The sequence below is a fragment of the Pongo abelii genome, chromosome 20 (assembly GCF_028885655.2).
Source record: "Pongo abelii isolate AG06213 chromosome 20, NHGRI_mPonAbe1-v2.0_pri, whole genome shotgun sequence".
Taxonomy (NCBI): domain Eukaryota; kingdom Metazoa; phylum Chordata; class Mammalia; order Primates; family Hominidae; genus Pongo; species Pongo abelii.
The window spans coordinates 43,940,035-43,954,096 of record NC_072005.2 but is presented as its reverse complement, the minus strand read 5'-3'; the positions used below and the strand labels follow the sequence as shown (position 1 = coordinate 43,954,096).

The 14,062-nt window shown below is 50.0% G+C and overlaps 1 protein-coding gene and 1 non-coding gene across 26 annotated transcripts in view; one reads left to right on the top strand and one right to left on the bottom strand.

The window, feature by feature from the left end:
• CATSPERG (cation channel sperm associated auxiliary subunit gamma) overlaps nucleotides 1-14,062 on the bottom strand; it is a 34,854-nt gene that overhangs the window by 19,028 nt on the left and 1,764 nt on the right. For 23 of the 25 annotated variants that reach the window (XR_008516571.1, XR_008516572.1, XR_008516573.1 and 20 more), the window contains 5 exons: nucleotides 13,989-14,042; nucleotides 6,825-6,969; nucleotides 6,429-6,555; nucleotides 6,180-6,252; nucleotides 4,061-4,216 (listed from right to left, as the gene is read on the bottom strand). Coding sequence is in view for 22 of the 25 variants with exons in the window: in XM_054540324.2 (XP_054396299.1) it covers nucleotides 4,061-4,216; nucleotides 6,180-6,252; nucleotides 6,429-6,555; nucleotides 6,825-6,969; nucleotides 13,989-14,042 (555 nt within the window). In the remaining 3 variants the exon portion in view is untranslated. The remainder of the gene's footprint in view (nucleotides 1-4,060; nucleotides 4,217-6,179; nucleotides 6,253-6,428; nucleotides 6,556-6,824; nucleotides 6,970-13,988; nucleotides 14,043-14,062) is intronic. The other 2 variants (XM_054540332.2, XM_054540326.2) reach the window with 1 other exon arrangement.
• LOC112130251 (small nucleolar RNA U13) lies at nucleotides 1,564-1,665 on the top strand. Its single transcript, XR_002912525.1, has one exon. It is a non-coding gene; the product is annotated as a small nucleolar RNA U13 (small nucleolar RNA).

Below are 14,062 nucleotides of genomic sequence, written 5' to 3'. Positions count from 1 at the left end.
GCCTGTAATCCTAGCACTTTGGAGGCTGAGACAGGTGGACTGCTTGAAGCCAGGAGTTCAAAACCAGCCTGGCTAACATGGTGAAATCCCATCTCTACTAAAAATACAAAATATTGGCTGGATGTGGTGACACGTGCCTGTAATCCCAGCTACTTGGAAGGCTGAAGCAAGAGAATCGCTTGAACCCAGGAGGCAGAGGTTGTAGTGAGCCAAGATTGCACCACTGCACTCCAGCCTGGGTGACAAGAGCAAAACTCCATCTCAAAAAACAAACAAACAAACAAAAAACAGAGGAATGTGGTCCAAGAGGTGAGGCGAGAAACCCCATCTCAGTGATACTGTTTGAAATCCTGGGCCAAGCAGAGCCTGACGTCCTGAATTTTTTGGTCTCGTGAAACAATAAATTTTCTTCTCCACTTTCAGGAGGTGGCTAGGGAAGCTCTCAAATCCATTTCCCCATATTTTTTGGTGATTGAGTTTAGCTGGGCATGTACCACCCAGTGTCCCTTGCAGTTGGATGTAGCCAGGTGACTCCTTCTCACTAGTGGAAGGTCAGTGGAAGTGAAGTTTGCTTAAAAGAAAATGGCTTGTCCTCTGCTTCTGCTCCTCCCCTTTCCCAGTGGCTGCCAACACCTTGAGCCCAGGGGTGGTGAAGAGAGAAAATGGAAGGAACAAGGTTCTTCATCTCTGGACCGTTATGAGAATGAGCAACGGCCGGGTGCGGTGGCTCACAACCTGTAATCCCAACACTTTGGGAGGCCAAGGCGGGCAGATCATTTGAGGTCAGGAGTTCGGGACCAGCCTGGCCAACATGGCAAAACCCCATCTCTACTAAAAATACAAAAATCAGCCAGGTGTAGTGGTGGGTGCCTGTAATCCCAGCTACTCGGGAGGCTGAGGCAGAAGAATCACTTGAACCTGGGAGGCAGAGGTTGCAGTAAGCCGAGATTGCGCCACTGCACTCCAGCCTGGGCAACAGAGTGAGACTCTGTCTCAAAAAAAAAAAAAAAGAAAGAAAGAAAGAAAAAAAAGAATGAGCAACAGTCTCTATTTAAGTAATTCCCTTCCAGGGTCTCTTTGTTACAGCATCTATACCTGGACCCCAACCATGAGCCAGGGGAGGATCCGTTTCCTGGGGGCAGTGTGGAAGGGAGTGGTGGAGAGAGACAGGAGCGGGGAAGAGAGAAGACAAAGAGATGAGGCCATCAGGGAGAAATCTCCTTGGTTAGAGAACAAGAATAAGGCTGGGCACGGTGGCTCATGCCTGTAATCACAGCACTTTGGGAGGCCAACGCAGGAGGATGGCTTGAGGTCAGGAGTTCAAGACCAAGCTGGGCAACATGGCAAAACCCCATCTTTACCAAAAATACAAAAATTAGCCAGGCATGGTGATATGCGCCTGTAGTCCCAGCTACTAGGGAGGCTCAGGTAGGAGGATGGCTTGAACCCAGGAGGTGGAGGCTGCAGTGAGCCAAGATTGCATCACTGAACTCCAGCCTGGGTAACAAAGTGAGACCATGACAAAAAGAAAAAAAAGAAAAAGAACTAAAACAGGATCACAGGATCTTCTTGTAGTTTCTAAGCGTGGTGATTGGGTTTTCACCGTCATCTGAGATGTGTCTCCCTCAAGCCTTGTTATGGTGTCTGCCCATTACCTGTCTGACATGAAATAAAAACAAACCCAGGGTTTATTTTGGAGTGGCGGAAATTTTTTGGAAGTAGATAGTGGTGGTGGTGGCATAATATTGTGAATGAACTAGATGCCACTGATGTTCACTTTAAAATGGTTAAATTTATGGATTTCACTTCAATAAGTTAAAAAAAATAAGGAACAAGAATTTGGATGCCTGAATTCAAATTGAACTTGTTTTCATTCCTGTGAATATAAACACCTTTTCTATGACCAGGTGTGATGGCTCACACCTGTAATACCAGCAGTTTGGGAGGCTGAGGCGGGTGGATCACTTGAGGTCAGGAGTTCGAGACCAGCCTGGCCAACATGGTGAAACCCCATCTGTACTAAAAATACAAAATTAGCTGGGTGTGGTGGTGCAAGCTTGTAATCCTAGCTACTTGGGAGGCTGAGGCAGGAGAATCACTTGAACCGGGGAGGTGGAGGTTGCAGTGAGCTGAGATCACACCATTGCACTCCAGCCTGGGCAACAAGAGTGAAATTCCATCTCAAAAAAAAAAGGAAGTTTGTGGAAATTGGCCAGGCATGGTGATCCCAGCACTTTGGGAGGCCTAGATGGGAGGACTGCTTAAGGGCAGGAGTTTGAGACCAGCCTGGGCAACATAGTGAGACCGTGTCTCTACAAACGATTTTTTAAAATTAGCCAGGTAAGGTGGCACATGCCTGTAATACCAGCTACTTGGTAGGCTGAGGCAGGAGGATCATTTAAGTCCAGAAGTTGGAGGCTGCAGTGAGCTATGATCACACCAGTGCACTCCAGCCTCAGTGACAGAGCGAAAGCCTGTCTCTTTAAAAAAACAAACAAACAAAAAAAGTTTGTGTAAATTAAACAATGTCTGAATAGACTTGGCTCAGAACAGAGAAAGCTGACACAGGACAGGAAGATGGTCCACAAACTGAACAAATTCCACATAAGCAGGAATTCAGAGCCAGAGGGGGTCAGGAGAATACTAATCCATGTGGGATCCTCAGAAATTGTGAGTAGGGCTTTTGACCTTGATGGGAGGAGGTTAAGGCAATTTTTTTTTTTTTGAGACAGAGCCTTGCTCTATCGCCCAGGCTGGAGTACAGTGGTACGATCTTGGCTCACTGCAACTTCCGCCTCCCAGGTTCAAGAGATTCTCCAGCCTCAGCCTCCAGAGTAGCTGGGATTACAGGTGCCTGCCACCATGCCTGGCTAATTTTTGTACTTTTAGTAGAGACAGGGTTTCACCATGTTGCCTAGGCTGGTCTGGAACTCCTGACCTCAGGTGATCCGCCTGCCTCGGCCTCCCAAAGTGCTGGGATTACAGGCGTGAGCCACTGCACCGGCTGTGGGTGCACTTCTTAAAGCCAGTTCTCTGGGTAAACCAACCCGGGTTGGTGTTCTCCTGTAGCTGCACTAATTCCAACATAGTTCTGTCGGTGAAGCCAAAAGATCCTTACTTCAGACACTCCCTCCCTATTCTGGGATAATATAGGCTCTCAATGCCTAATAGGAAATCCTTGGGCAAAGATGTATATTGCAATGCAGAATTTTCCAGAGTGTAGAATGTAATGGCACATATATACCATTGGTTATGGAAGTGATTAACTTTTTTTTTTTTTTTTTTTTTTTGAGACGGAGTCTGGCTCTGTCGCCCAGGCTGGAGTGCAGTGGCACGATCTCGGCTCACTGCAAGCTCCGCCTCCTGGCTTCATGCCATTCTCCTGCCTCAGCCTCCTGAGTAGCTGGGATTACAGGCACCTGCTACCACGCCCAGTTTTTTTTGTTTGTTTGTTTTTGAGACAGGGTCTCGATCTGTCTCCCAGGCTGGAGTGCAGTGGTGTGATCATAGCTCACTGCAGCCTCAAAGTCCCAGGCTCAAGCAATCCTCCTGCTTCAGCCTTCTGAGCAGCTGAGACTACAGACTCATGCCACCACCCCGGCTAAGTTTTGTATTTTTGGTAGAGAGTCTCACTATGTTGTCCAGGCTGGTCTCAAACTCCTGCTCTCAAGCGATTCTCCTACCTCAGCCTCCCAAAGTGCTGGGATTATAGGCATGAGCCTCTGCACCTGACCAGAAACTATTAACTTATATCATCCTCACAACAATCCTATGAAGTAAATATAATTATTACTCCCATGTTACAAATGGGAATCTGGAGACCGGGTCATTGAACTGCCAGGTCCAGGGTCAGGCAGCCAGGAGGTGGCAGAACCAGGGTTTGAACCTAGGCCCTCTGGCTGTAGAATCTTGTGTTTTTTCTTCATGCTATCTGCCTCTCATGGGGACTGATGTGTCTTTGGGGACTTCTTCTAGAGCCCCAGACCCCCACCCAATTTCAGGAGCTGAGGCCCAGCTCCCTCCAAGACTCCCCGCCCACCATCTGCTCCACACCATTCACCTCCACCAGAGAGAAGTCCTTGAAGCTGGTGTCGGTCATCAGGACGTACTTCTCATTGGGAATGCCTCCCAGGATGAGCACAGGTGACTGGTCCACAGTGTGCCACAAGGGCCTCGATGAGACACCCACAAAGTACCGGGGCATCAGGTCGAAGAGCTGCCAAGGAGGGACAGGAGGGATGCCAACACTCCCGCCACTCTCCTGAGGCTCCATCTCATTTAGGTCCAAGGCCTGACCTGGACCCACAAGGCCCCACGCGATTTGTCCTTCTCACTTCCTTGACCTCATTCCTTACCATTCTCCCCCTCACTCCCTCTCTCCCAGCCACACGGCCTCTTCTCTGCTTCTCAGACCTCCCAGGAACATGCCCACCTCAGGGCCTCTGTTTCTCCTGATGAAATGCTCTTCCCTTAGTATTCATGCGATTCTCTCCTTTGGAGGCTTAACCTTCTCAATGAGGCCTTTCTTGACCATCCTAGTAAACATTGCACTCTCCTTCTGCACAGACCCAACTCCCGTTGCCCTGTTCCGTTTCTCTCCAGAGCGCTTACCACCCTTTACCCTACTACAGAATTCACTTGATTTTCACATTTACCAGTTTGCCGGTTTGCCATCTGTCTCCCCCACTAGAGTGTCAGCTCCAGGAGGGCAGAGATTTGGGTCTGTGTGTTCACTGCTGTGTCCCCATGATGCAACAACGTGTGCTCAGTAAGTGCCTGCTGAGTGACTGCATGAATGAATGGGTGAATGCATCGGGATTAAGAATATGGGTATGAGGCCAGGCGTGGTGGCTCATGCCTGTAATCCCAGCACTTTGGGAGGTTGAGGCAGGTGGATCACCTGAGGTTTGGAGTTCAAGACCAGCCTGCCAACATGGAGAAACCCCGTCTCTAATAAAAATACAAAAAAAAAATTAGCTGGGTGTGGTGGCACGTGCCTATAATCCCAGCTACTCAGGAGGCTGAGGTAGGAGAATTGCTTGAACCCAGGAGGCAGAGGTTGCGGTGAGCCGAGATCGCACCACTGCACTCCAGCCTGGGCAACAAGAGCGAAACTCTGTCTCAAAAAAAAAAAAAAAAAAAAAAAAATTGAATATGGGCATGGGCTGGGCACAGTGGCTCACGCCTGTAATCCTAGCACTTTGGGAGACCGAGGTAGATGGATCACTTGAGCCCCGGAGTTTGAGACCACCCTGGCAACATGGTAAAACCCTGCCTCTACTAAAAATACAAAAACTGAGGTGAGAGTATCACCTGAGCCTGATGAGGTCATTCCCCTGTACTCCAGCCTGGGTGACAGAGTGAGGCCTTGTCTCTACAAAAAATAAAAAAATTATTAGCCAGGCGTGGTGATGGGTGCCTGTAATCCCAGCTACTTGGGAGGCTGAGGCAGGAGAATTGCTTGAACCTGGGAGGCGGAGGTTACAATGAGGCAAGATCGTACCACTGCACTCTAGCCTGGGCGACACAGCAAGACTCTGTCTCAAAAATAATAATAATAATAATGATAATTAATTTAAAAATTAGCTGGATATGGTGGTACATGCCTGTGGTCCCAGCTACTCGGGAGGCTGAGGTGGGAGTATTGCTTGAGCCCAGAAGGTCAAGTCTGCAGTGAGACATGATTGCACCACTGCACTCGAGCCTGGATGACAGAGCGAGGCCCCATCTCAAAAAAAAAATATATATATGTGTGTGTGTGTGTGTGTGTGTGTGTGTGTGTGTGTGTGCGCGCGCGCGTGCGTGTGTATGTACAGGTATGTATGTACACACATGTGTATGTACAGGTATGTACACATGTGTATGTACAGGTATGTACACATGTGTATGTACAGGTATGTATAGAAGTCAGACAGATAACTTCAAGACTTCTTCCATGCTGAGGGACTATGGGAAAATGGTTCCATCCCTTTGGGACCTCAGTTTTCTCCTCTTTATAATGGAGTATGTGAGAGTACGTCCCCTCGATGGCTCACTCGGGAGATTAATGGGATCTTCACGTGGGGCCTGGCATGAAGTTGGTGCTCCCTGAATGGGATCTGCTGCTTTTCTGGGAAGTAACCAGGGCGTCAGCCTAAGGCCCAGACCATTGTCTTTTTCCCCTGCCCAGATTCCCTCACCTTCTCTCCCACAGTGAATTGGATGTTATTGTCCTGGTCCCTCTTCAGGAAGCCGTTGATATTCATCTGGAACCTAGCAGCAGGTGCAGGACAGGCGCAGGTGAGGTCCCAGTGTCAGGGGTTCCACAGCTCGCAGCTGCCTCTCCTCTCCCCATTCTCTCCCTCGGCTCTCCCACTGGGTCCTCTGGGGACCCTGGGGTGAGGAATTCCCCCGGAGTCCACCCCAGCCCCCGTCTTGGGAAAGGGTACCTTTTATCTGGAATGAAGCTCCCCAGGCCATTGCTGCTGACGTCCACACGCATGACCACACTGCCATTCTTGATGGGCATGGGCGTGTACCAGCTCATGCTACACACTTCCTCTGCCATGCACGGCTCTGCAGGGAGGCCCTGGGCACTGAAACTGCTGGGGCCTCCCAATGGCCGGTTCCAGGCCCCAGACCACACTGGGATCCCCCCACAACTCCCCATCCCTGCCTCCACGCCATGGGTCCCACTGGGGCCTCCGTGTGGCCCCTCTAGGCCATGGAATGTGCTGAGCTCCCGCCCCCCCACATACCCTCCTCAGATCATGGCCCCACAGAGGCCCCCAGCAAACCCCACACCCCTGCCAGGCTGCGATCCCTCCCGCCTCACCCAGGCCCACCTTTGCTGCGGAAGGGGGCGGCCTCCATCTGGATCTGCAGCTGCTCTATCTTCCAGCGGTAGAAGTTGACTGGGGACTGGAAGGTGACCAGCACCAGGGGCTTTAGCCCCGTCAGGTGGCCCATGCGCACCAGGTCCTCAGAGGGCTGAGGGTGAGATGGCCCCACAAGTATGTCCTTATGGTAGCCTCTGGGTGCCCCCTGCCTTAAGCCCGCCTCTAACAGTCTGTCTTCTGGGCTGTCCGGGGACAGCACACTGTCCACCATGTGATGGTCAGAGGACATGGTCTAGGTTTCGGGCTTGGATGGGGGATGGGCCAGCCTAGGCGGGGGCAGAGGGGTTAGGGGCTGTGGAGGGAGTCAGAGGCCTTCCTGGAGGAGATGACTCCAGAGCCAGTGTCTGCAGACAGAATGTGCATGTAGGGAATACATAGGGAAGGGCAGCGTGGGATGAACAAAACTGTGCAGGTGGGAGGGATGCTGGGAAGGTGGGAGGGATGTGGCACCCAGGGTGCTGCTTTCCACTCCAGGGATTCCCAGTTCCAGGCTTAAAAAAAAAAAAAATTAGAGAGATGAGGTCTCACTACATTGCCAAGGCTGGTCTTGAACTCCTGGTCTCAAGTGAGCCTCCCACCTTGGCCTCCCAAAGTGCTGGCATTAAAGGCATGAGCCATCTCATCCGGCCCCCAGTCTCACTCTTGAGGTGGGCTTCCACCCTCTCTGTAGCAGACTTTCTGCCACCTATGCAAGTCAGAGGACAGCCAGGTTCTGGGCCTTGAGCTTGGGGTGAGGGTAGGATGGGGCGATTACACAGGAAGGGACTGAGGACGAGGGTGAAAGGGCATGCCTGGACAACCTCCCAGGGATGCGGGATCCTGGCTGGACAGAAAAGGGTGGGGAGCGCTTAGAGTGGAGATGGGAGAAGAGGAGAAAGATGTTTCAGGCATGCAGACCAGCACCAGTGAAGGTCAAGAGGCGTCCCCGAGAGAAGGCGGCACTCAGGCCACCAAGGGGAGGCCTTGGTTGCCGTGGGACCAGGGCAAGGGATTTACCAGATCCAGCCACCTGTGCACAGCCCTTCATCGAGAGGGCTGACTTTCTTTACTTTCTTTGCCAGGCTCCTTTCTTTTCCTTTTTTTTTTTTTTAAGAAGGAGTCTCACTCTGTCGCCCAGGCTACAGTGCAGTGGCATGATCTCGGCTCACTGCAGCCTCTGTTTCCTGAGTTCAAGTGATTCTCCTGCCTCAGCCTCCTGAGTAGCTGGGACTATACGTGTGCACTGCTACCATGCCCAGCTAATTTTTGTATTTGTAGTAAAGATGAGGTTTCACCATGTTGGCCAGGCTGGTCTCAGACTCCTGACCTCAACTGATCTGCCCGCTTCGGCCTCCCAAAGTGCTGGGATTACAGGCATGAGCCACCACGCCATTCTTTAATTGAAAATTGTTTAATTTTTGTAGAGACAGAGTCTACTCTGTTGCCCAGGCTGGCTATTTCTATAATTAATTAATTAATTTATTTATTTATTTATTTATTTTTTACATGGGACAGGGTCTTGCTATGTTGGCCAGGTTGGTCTTGAACTCTTGGCCTCAAGCAATCCTCCAGCCTTAGCCTCCTAAAGTGCTAGGATTACAGGTGTAAGCCACTGCACCTGGCCTTTTTTTTTTTTTTTTTTAAAGATAAGGTCTTGCTCTGTTGCCCAGCCTGGAGTGCAGTGGTGCCATCACAGCTCACTGTGACCTCCACCTCTCCCAGACTTCAGCAATCCTCTTACCTCAGCCTCCCAAATAGCTGGGACTACAGGTACTGCTACCACGCCTGGCTAATTTTTTGATTTTTTTTTTTTTTTCCGAGACGGAGTTTCGCACTTGTTGCCCAGGCTGGAGTACAAGGGTGCCATCTCAGTTCATTGCACCCTCTGCCTCCTAGGTTCAGGCGATTCTCCTGCTTCAGCCTCCGAAGCAGCTGGGATTACAGGCATGCACCACCACGCCCGGCTAATTTTTGCATTTTTAGTAGAGATGGGGTTTCACCATGTTGGTCAGGCTAGTCTCAAACTCCTGACCTCGGGTGATCCACCCACCCTGGCCTCCCAAAGTGCTGGGATTATAGGCATGAGCCACCATGCCCGGCCCAATTTTTTGATTTTTTTTGTAGAGACAGGGTCTCCCTATGTTGTCCAGGCAGGTCTTGAATTCTTGGGCTCAAGCAATCTTCTCTCCCCGGCCTCCCAAAGTGCTGGGATTATAGGTATGAGCCACCACACCCAGCGCCAGGCTCCTTTCAATCCTGTCAACTACACCTGTCCCTGGCCCTGCCTGAGTCCACATTGCAGAGGAGGACGTGCTAGTGGGGCAGGGACCTCCTTCCTGTGAGGATGACAGTAGCCACTAACACCCTGGTCCTGTCCCCGTCATGTCCTGCCTGGGCAATGTAGCAGCCTCCTCCTTGTCTCACTGCTCGTGCCCTGCTCCTCCAACAACAGGAGGGAGCCAGTGAAGCCTGGAATCAGATCCCATCCCTTCTCTGCATAGGGGCCTCCCAGGCTCTGTCTCAGAGTAAAAGCCAAGTCCTCACCATGGCCCATCAAGCCCAAAAAAACCTTCCCCCCATCACCTCCCTGACCTCTCCTCCCACACTCCCTCTCACTCACTCTGCTCCAGCCACGAAGTCCTCTTCATAGTTTCTCACACATGCTGACCTCTTTCCTACCTCTGGGCCATCGTGCTGGCTCTTCCCTCGGCCTGGAAAGCTTTGCCTGGCTCTCCTAATAGTCCCCACTTTTTATCATTTGAGTCTCTGTTCAAACCTCTCCAGAGTGACCTTCTCCAACCACCCCCACTAAAACAGTGCCCCCTCTCCTTTCTAACATACTACCTTATTTTATTCTTTGCATTTATTAATACCACTCTCAGAAATTCTTTCATGCCAGCCTTAGGCAACATAGTGAGACCCTGTCTAATTGAAAGTCCACTGGTGTGATGGCTCGAGCCTGTAGTCCCTGCTACTTGGGAGACTGAGGCAGGAGGATCACTTGGGCCCAGGAGGTCGAGGCTGCAATGAGCTATGATCAAGCCACTGCACTTCAGCCTGGGTGACAGCGCAAGACCCTGTCTCTAAAAAAATAAAATTATTGGCTGGGCGCGGTGGCTCACACCTATAATCCCAGCACTTTGGGAGGCCAAGGCAGGTGGATCACCTGAGGTCAGGAGTTCAAGACCAGCCTAAACAACATGGAGAAACCCCGTCTCTACTAAAAATACAAAATTAGCCGGCGTGGTGGTGCATGCCTGTAATCCTAGCTACTTGGGAGGCTGAGGCAGGAAAATCGCTTGAACCCAGGAGGCGGAGGTTGCAGTGAGCCGAGATTGCGCCATTGCACTCCAGCCTGGGCAACAAGAAAAAACTCCATCTCAAAAAAAATAAAATAAAACAAAATTATTATTTCTTTTTTTTTTTTTTTTTTTTAAGACAGAGTCTTGCTCTGTCGCCCAGGCTGGAGTGCAGTGTCGCGATCTCAGCTCACTGCAAGCTCTGCCTCCCAGGTTCACGCCATTCTCCTGCCTCAGCCTCCAGAGTAGCTGGGACTACAGGTGCCTGCCACCACGCCCGGCTTTTTTGTATTTTTAGTAGAGATGGGGTTTCACCGTGTTAGCCAGGATGGTTTTGATCTCCTGACCTTGTGATCCGCCCGCCTTGGCCTCCCAAAGTGCTGGGATTACAGGCGTGAGCCACCGCGCCTGCCCTATTATTTCATTTTTAATGTATTTACTTGCTGATTATCTGCCTCCCCAGACAACTGAATCCACAAGAAAAACCTGACCATTTTATTCACCATTGTATCACCTGCAGTAAAAGGGGGGCCTAATTCATAGTGGGTGTTGGGTGACTAGAAAAAGGTATTATTCCCACACAGAGCCTTTTCTATGAGCCAGGTACTGTGCATGCTTTACACATATTTAATCACCATATGATTGTTACCATACCCTTGTTAATGATGAGAAAACTTTGGCACAGACAGGTTAAGTAACTTGCCTGAGAACACACAGCTATTATGTGCCTGGCTTCAGAGTCCAAACAATTAACTATAGCCAAAACAATCTAGAAAAAGAGGAACAAAGTTGGAGGACTCAAACTTCCCCATTTGAAAACTTACTATGAAGCTACAGTAATTAAGGTGTAGGCCGGGCACGGTGGCTCACGCCTGTAATCCCAGTACTTTGGGAGGCCGAGGCCAGTGGATCACTTGAGGTCAGGAGTTTGAGACCAGCCTGGCCAAAGTGGTGAAACCCTGTCTCTACTAAAAACACAAAAATTCGCCGGGCGTGGTGGTGCACATCTGTAGTCCCAGCTACTTGGGCAGCTGAGGCAGGAGAATCGCTTGAACCCAGAATGTGTAGGCTGTAGTGAGCCGAGATCATGCCACTGTACTCCAGGCTGGGTGACAGAGTGAGACCCTGTCTCAAAAAAAAAAAAAGACTGTGTGGTACTGGCATACGAATAGGCATTTAGAGCAATGAATTATTGAGAAATCGATTCATTTAGAACAGAATTGAGTCCAGAAATAAACCCTTATATTTATATTCAATTGATTTTTGACAAAGGTGCCAAGACAATTCAGTGGGGAAAGAATAATCTCAACAGGCCAGGCATGGTGGCTCACGCCTGTAGTCCCAGCACTTTGGGAGGCCAAGGCAGGTGGATCACCTGAGGTCAGGAGTTTGAGACCAGCCTGGCCAACATGGTGAAACCCTGTCTCTACTAAAATATAAAAATTAGCCAGGCATGGTGGCGCATGCCTGTAATTCCTGCTACTCAGTAGGCTGAGGCAGGAGAATCGCTTGAACCTGGGAGGTGGAGGTTGCAGTGAGCCAAGATCACACCACTGCACTCCAGCCTGGGTGGCAGAACGAGATTCTGTCTCAAAAAAAAAAAAAGAAGAATCTCACCAAACGGTACTGGGACAACTGGATATGCACATGTAAAAGCTTGGACCTCACACCATATACAAAAATTAACTCAAAATGGATGAAAGACCTAAATGTAAGAGCTAAAACTAAAAATCTCTTAGAAGAAAATATGAGTAAGTCTTCATGATCTTTAGTTAGGCAAGGCCTTTGTAAATGACACAAAAAACACAAGCAAAAAAAAGAAAACAATTTATAAACTGGGCTTCGCCAAAATTAAAAACTTTAATTCCTGCTACTCAGAAGGCTGAGGCAGGAGAATCGCTTAGAACCCAGGAGGCAGAGACTGCAGTGTGCCGAGATCGCGCCACTGCACTCCAGCCTGGGCGACAGAGTCTTAGGAGAAGCTGAGGCAGGGCTTGCATGTCTGACAGAATGTAAAAGAGTCTTGGAACATGTCCAGGGTCTCCAGGGTCTAAAACCCCTTGTGGCCTTTGGAACACCAAGCTCTGTGCTAAAGGGTGGAAGCCTACCCTGACGCACCATAATCTAAGATCAGGGCATAAAATCCCTCGTGGCCTCGATAGAATCCAGGGCTCATGGCTCTGGAATGTGTCTAGACTTGCTGGCTCCTTGCGCTCCCAGGATTGATTGTATCTTGAGTTAAAAGAACCTGCTCTCCATTATCTCAAGCAGCAGAGCAAATGCTAAACCATCACAGCTGTAAATCATGTGCTTAATGCAGCACATCCTTTTGACCTCCACATTCTCACCACCTGTTTCTGTCTTGGATTACCAATAAATAGCGTGGGCTCCCAGAGCTCGGGGCTTTAGCAGCCTCCATACACTAGCAATGGCCCCCTGGTCCCACTTTACTTCTCTCTCTCTCAAACTGTCTTTTTCTCAATCCTTTGACTCCGCCGGACTTCGTCGCCCCCCACCCCCCGCCCCAACCTGGTGTTGGGTCTGATCACCCCAACAACAGAGTGAGACGCCATCTCAAAAATAAATAAATAAATTAATTAATAAAAATAAAGACAGGATCTCACTCTGTCACCCAGGCTGGAGTGTAGTGGCATGATCACAGTTCCCTGCAGCCTCAACCTCCTAGGCTCATTATGATGATCCTGCCTTAGCATTTCTACAGGTGTGAGCCACCATGCCCAGCCAAATTCACCTAGGCTAGTCTTGAACTTCTGGATGCAGGTGATCCTCCCGTGGTGGTGCGGTGGCGCACAACTAGTCCCAGCTATTCAAGAGGCTGATGCAGAAGGTTCACTTGAGCCCAGGAGGTCAAGGCTGCAATGAACTGTGATTTCGCCATTGCACTCCAGCCTGGGTAACAGAGTGAGACCCTGCCTCAGAAAAATAACAAAAATAACAATGGTGAATTTTATGGTGTGTGAATTATATATATGGTAAACTCCTACTCATAGCTTTAAAAACCTGGAACAAGGCCGGGCGAGGTGGCTCACGCCTGTAATCCCAGCACTTTAGGAGGCCGAGGTAGGCAGATCACGAGGTCAGGAGATCGAGACCATCCTGGCTAACATGGTGAAACCCTGTCTCTACTAAAAATACAAAAAATTAGCCGGGGGTGGTGGCAGGCGCCTGTAGTCCCAGCTACTTGGGAGGCTGAGGCAGGAGAATGGTGTGAACCCAGGAGGCGGAGCTTGCAGTGAGCCGAGATCGTGCCACTGCACTCCAGCCTGGGCAACAGAGGGAGACTCCGTCTCAAAACAAACAAACACACATGGAAAAAAAAGCTTACTTGAGCACCTACTAGGTGCTTGGTGGGTTACTGGGAACTGTACACAGACAGCCTTCTTGAATCCTTAAAGCCACCAGGGTTGGATGGTGCTACCACTATTAAAATATTGAGATGGGGGCCAGGTACAGTGGCTCACACCTGTAATCCCAGCACTTTGGGAGGCTGAGGCAGGTGGATCACATGAGGTCAGGAGTTTGAGACCAGCCTGGGCAACGTGGTGAAACCCTGTTTCTGCCAAATACAAAAATTAGCCAGGCGTGGTGACACACGCCTGTAGTTCCAGCTACTTGGGAGGCCGAGGCAGGAGAATCGCATGAGCACAGGGGGCGGAGGCTGCAGTAAGCCGAGATCTCGCCACTGCACTCCAGTCTGGGAAACAGAGCAAGACTCCGTCTCAAAAAAATAAAATAAATAAATAAATAAAAATGTTAGAGATGAGAAAACCAAGGCTCACAGAATGAGCCTATCCGTGCTGCACCCACTCACCTTTTCCTCGCAGGAGTAGTTGATCTTCAGGTAGTAAGGGAAGCCCAGGTATTTCTGCAAAGAGAGGTTAGGCC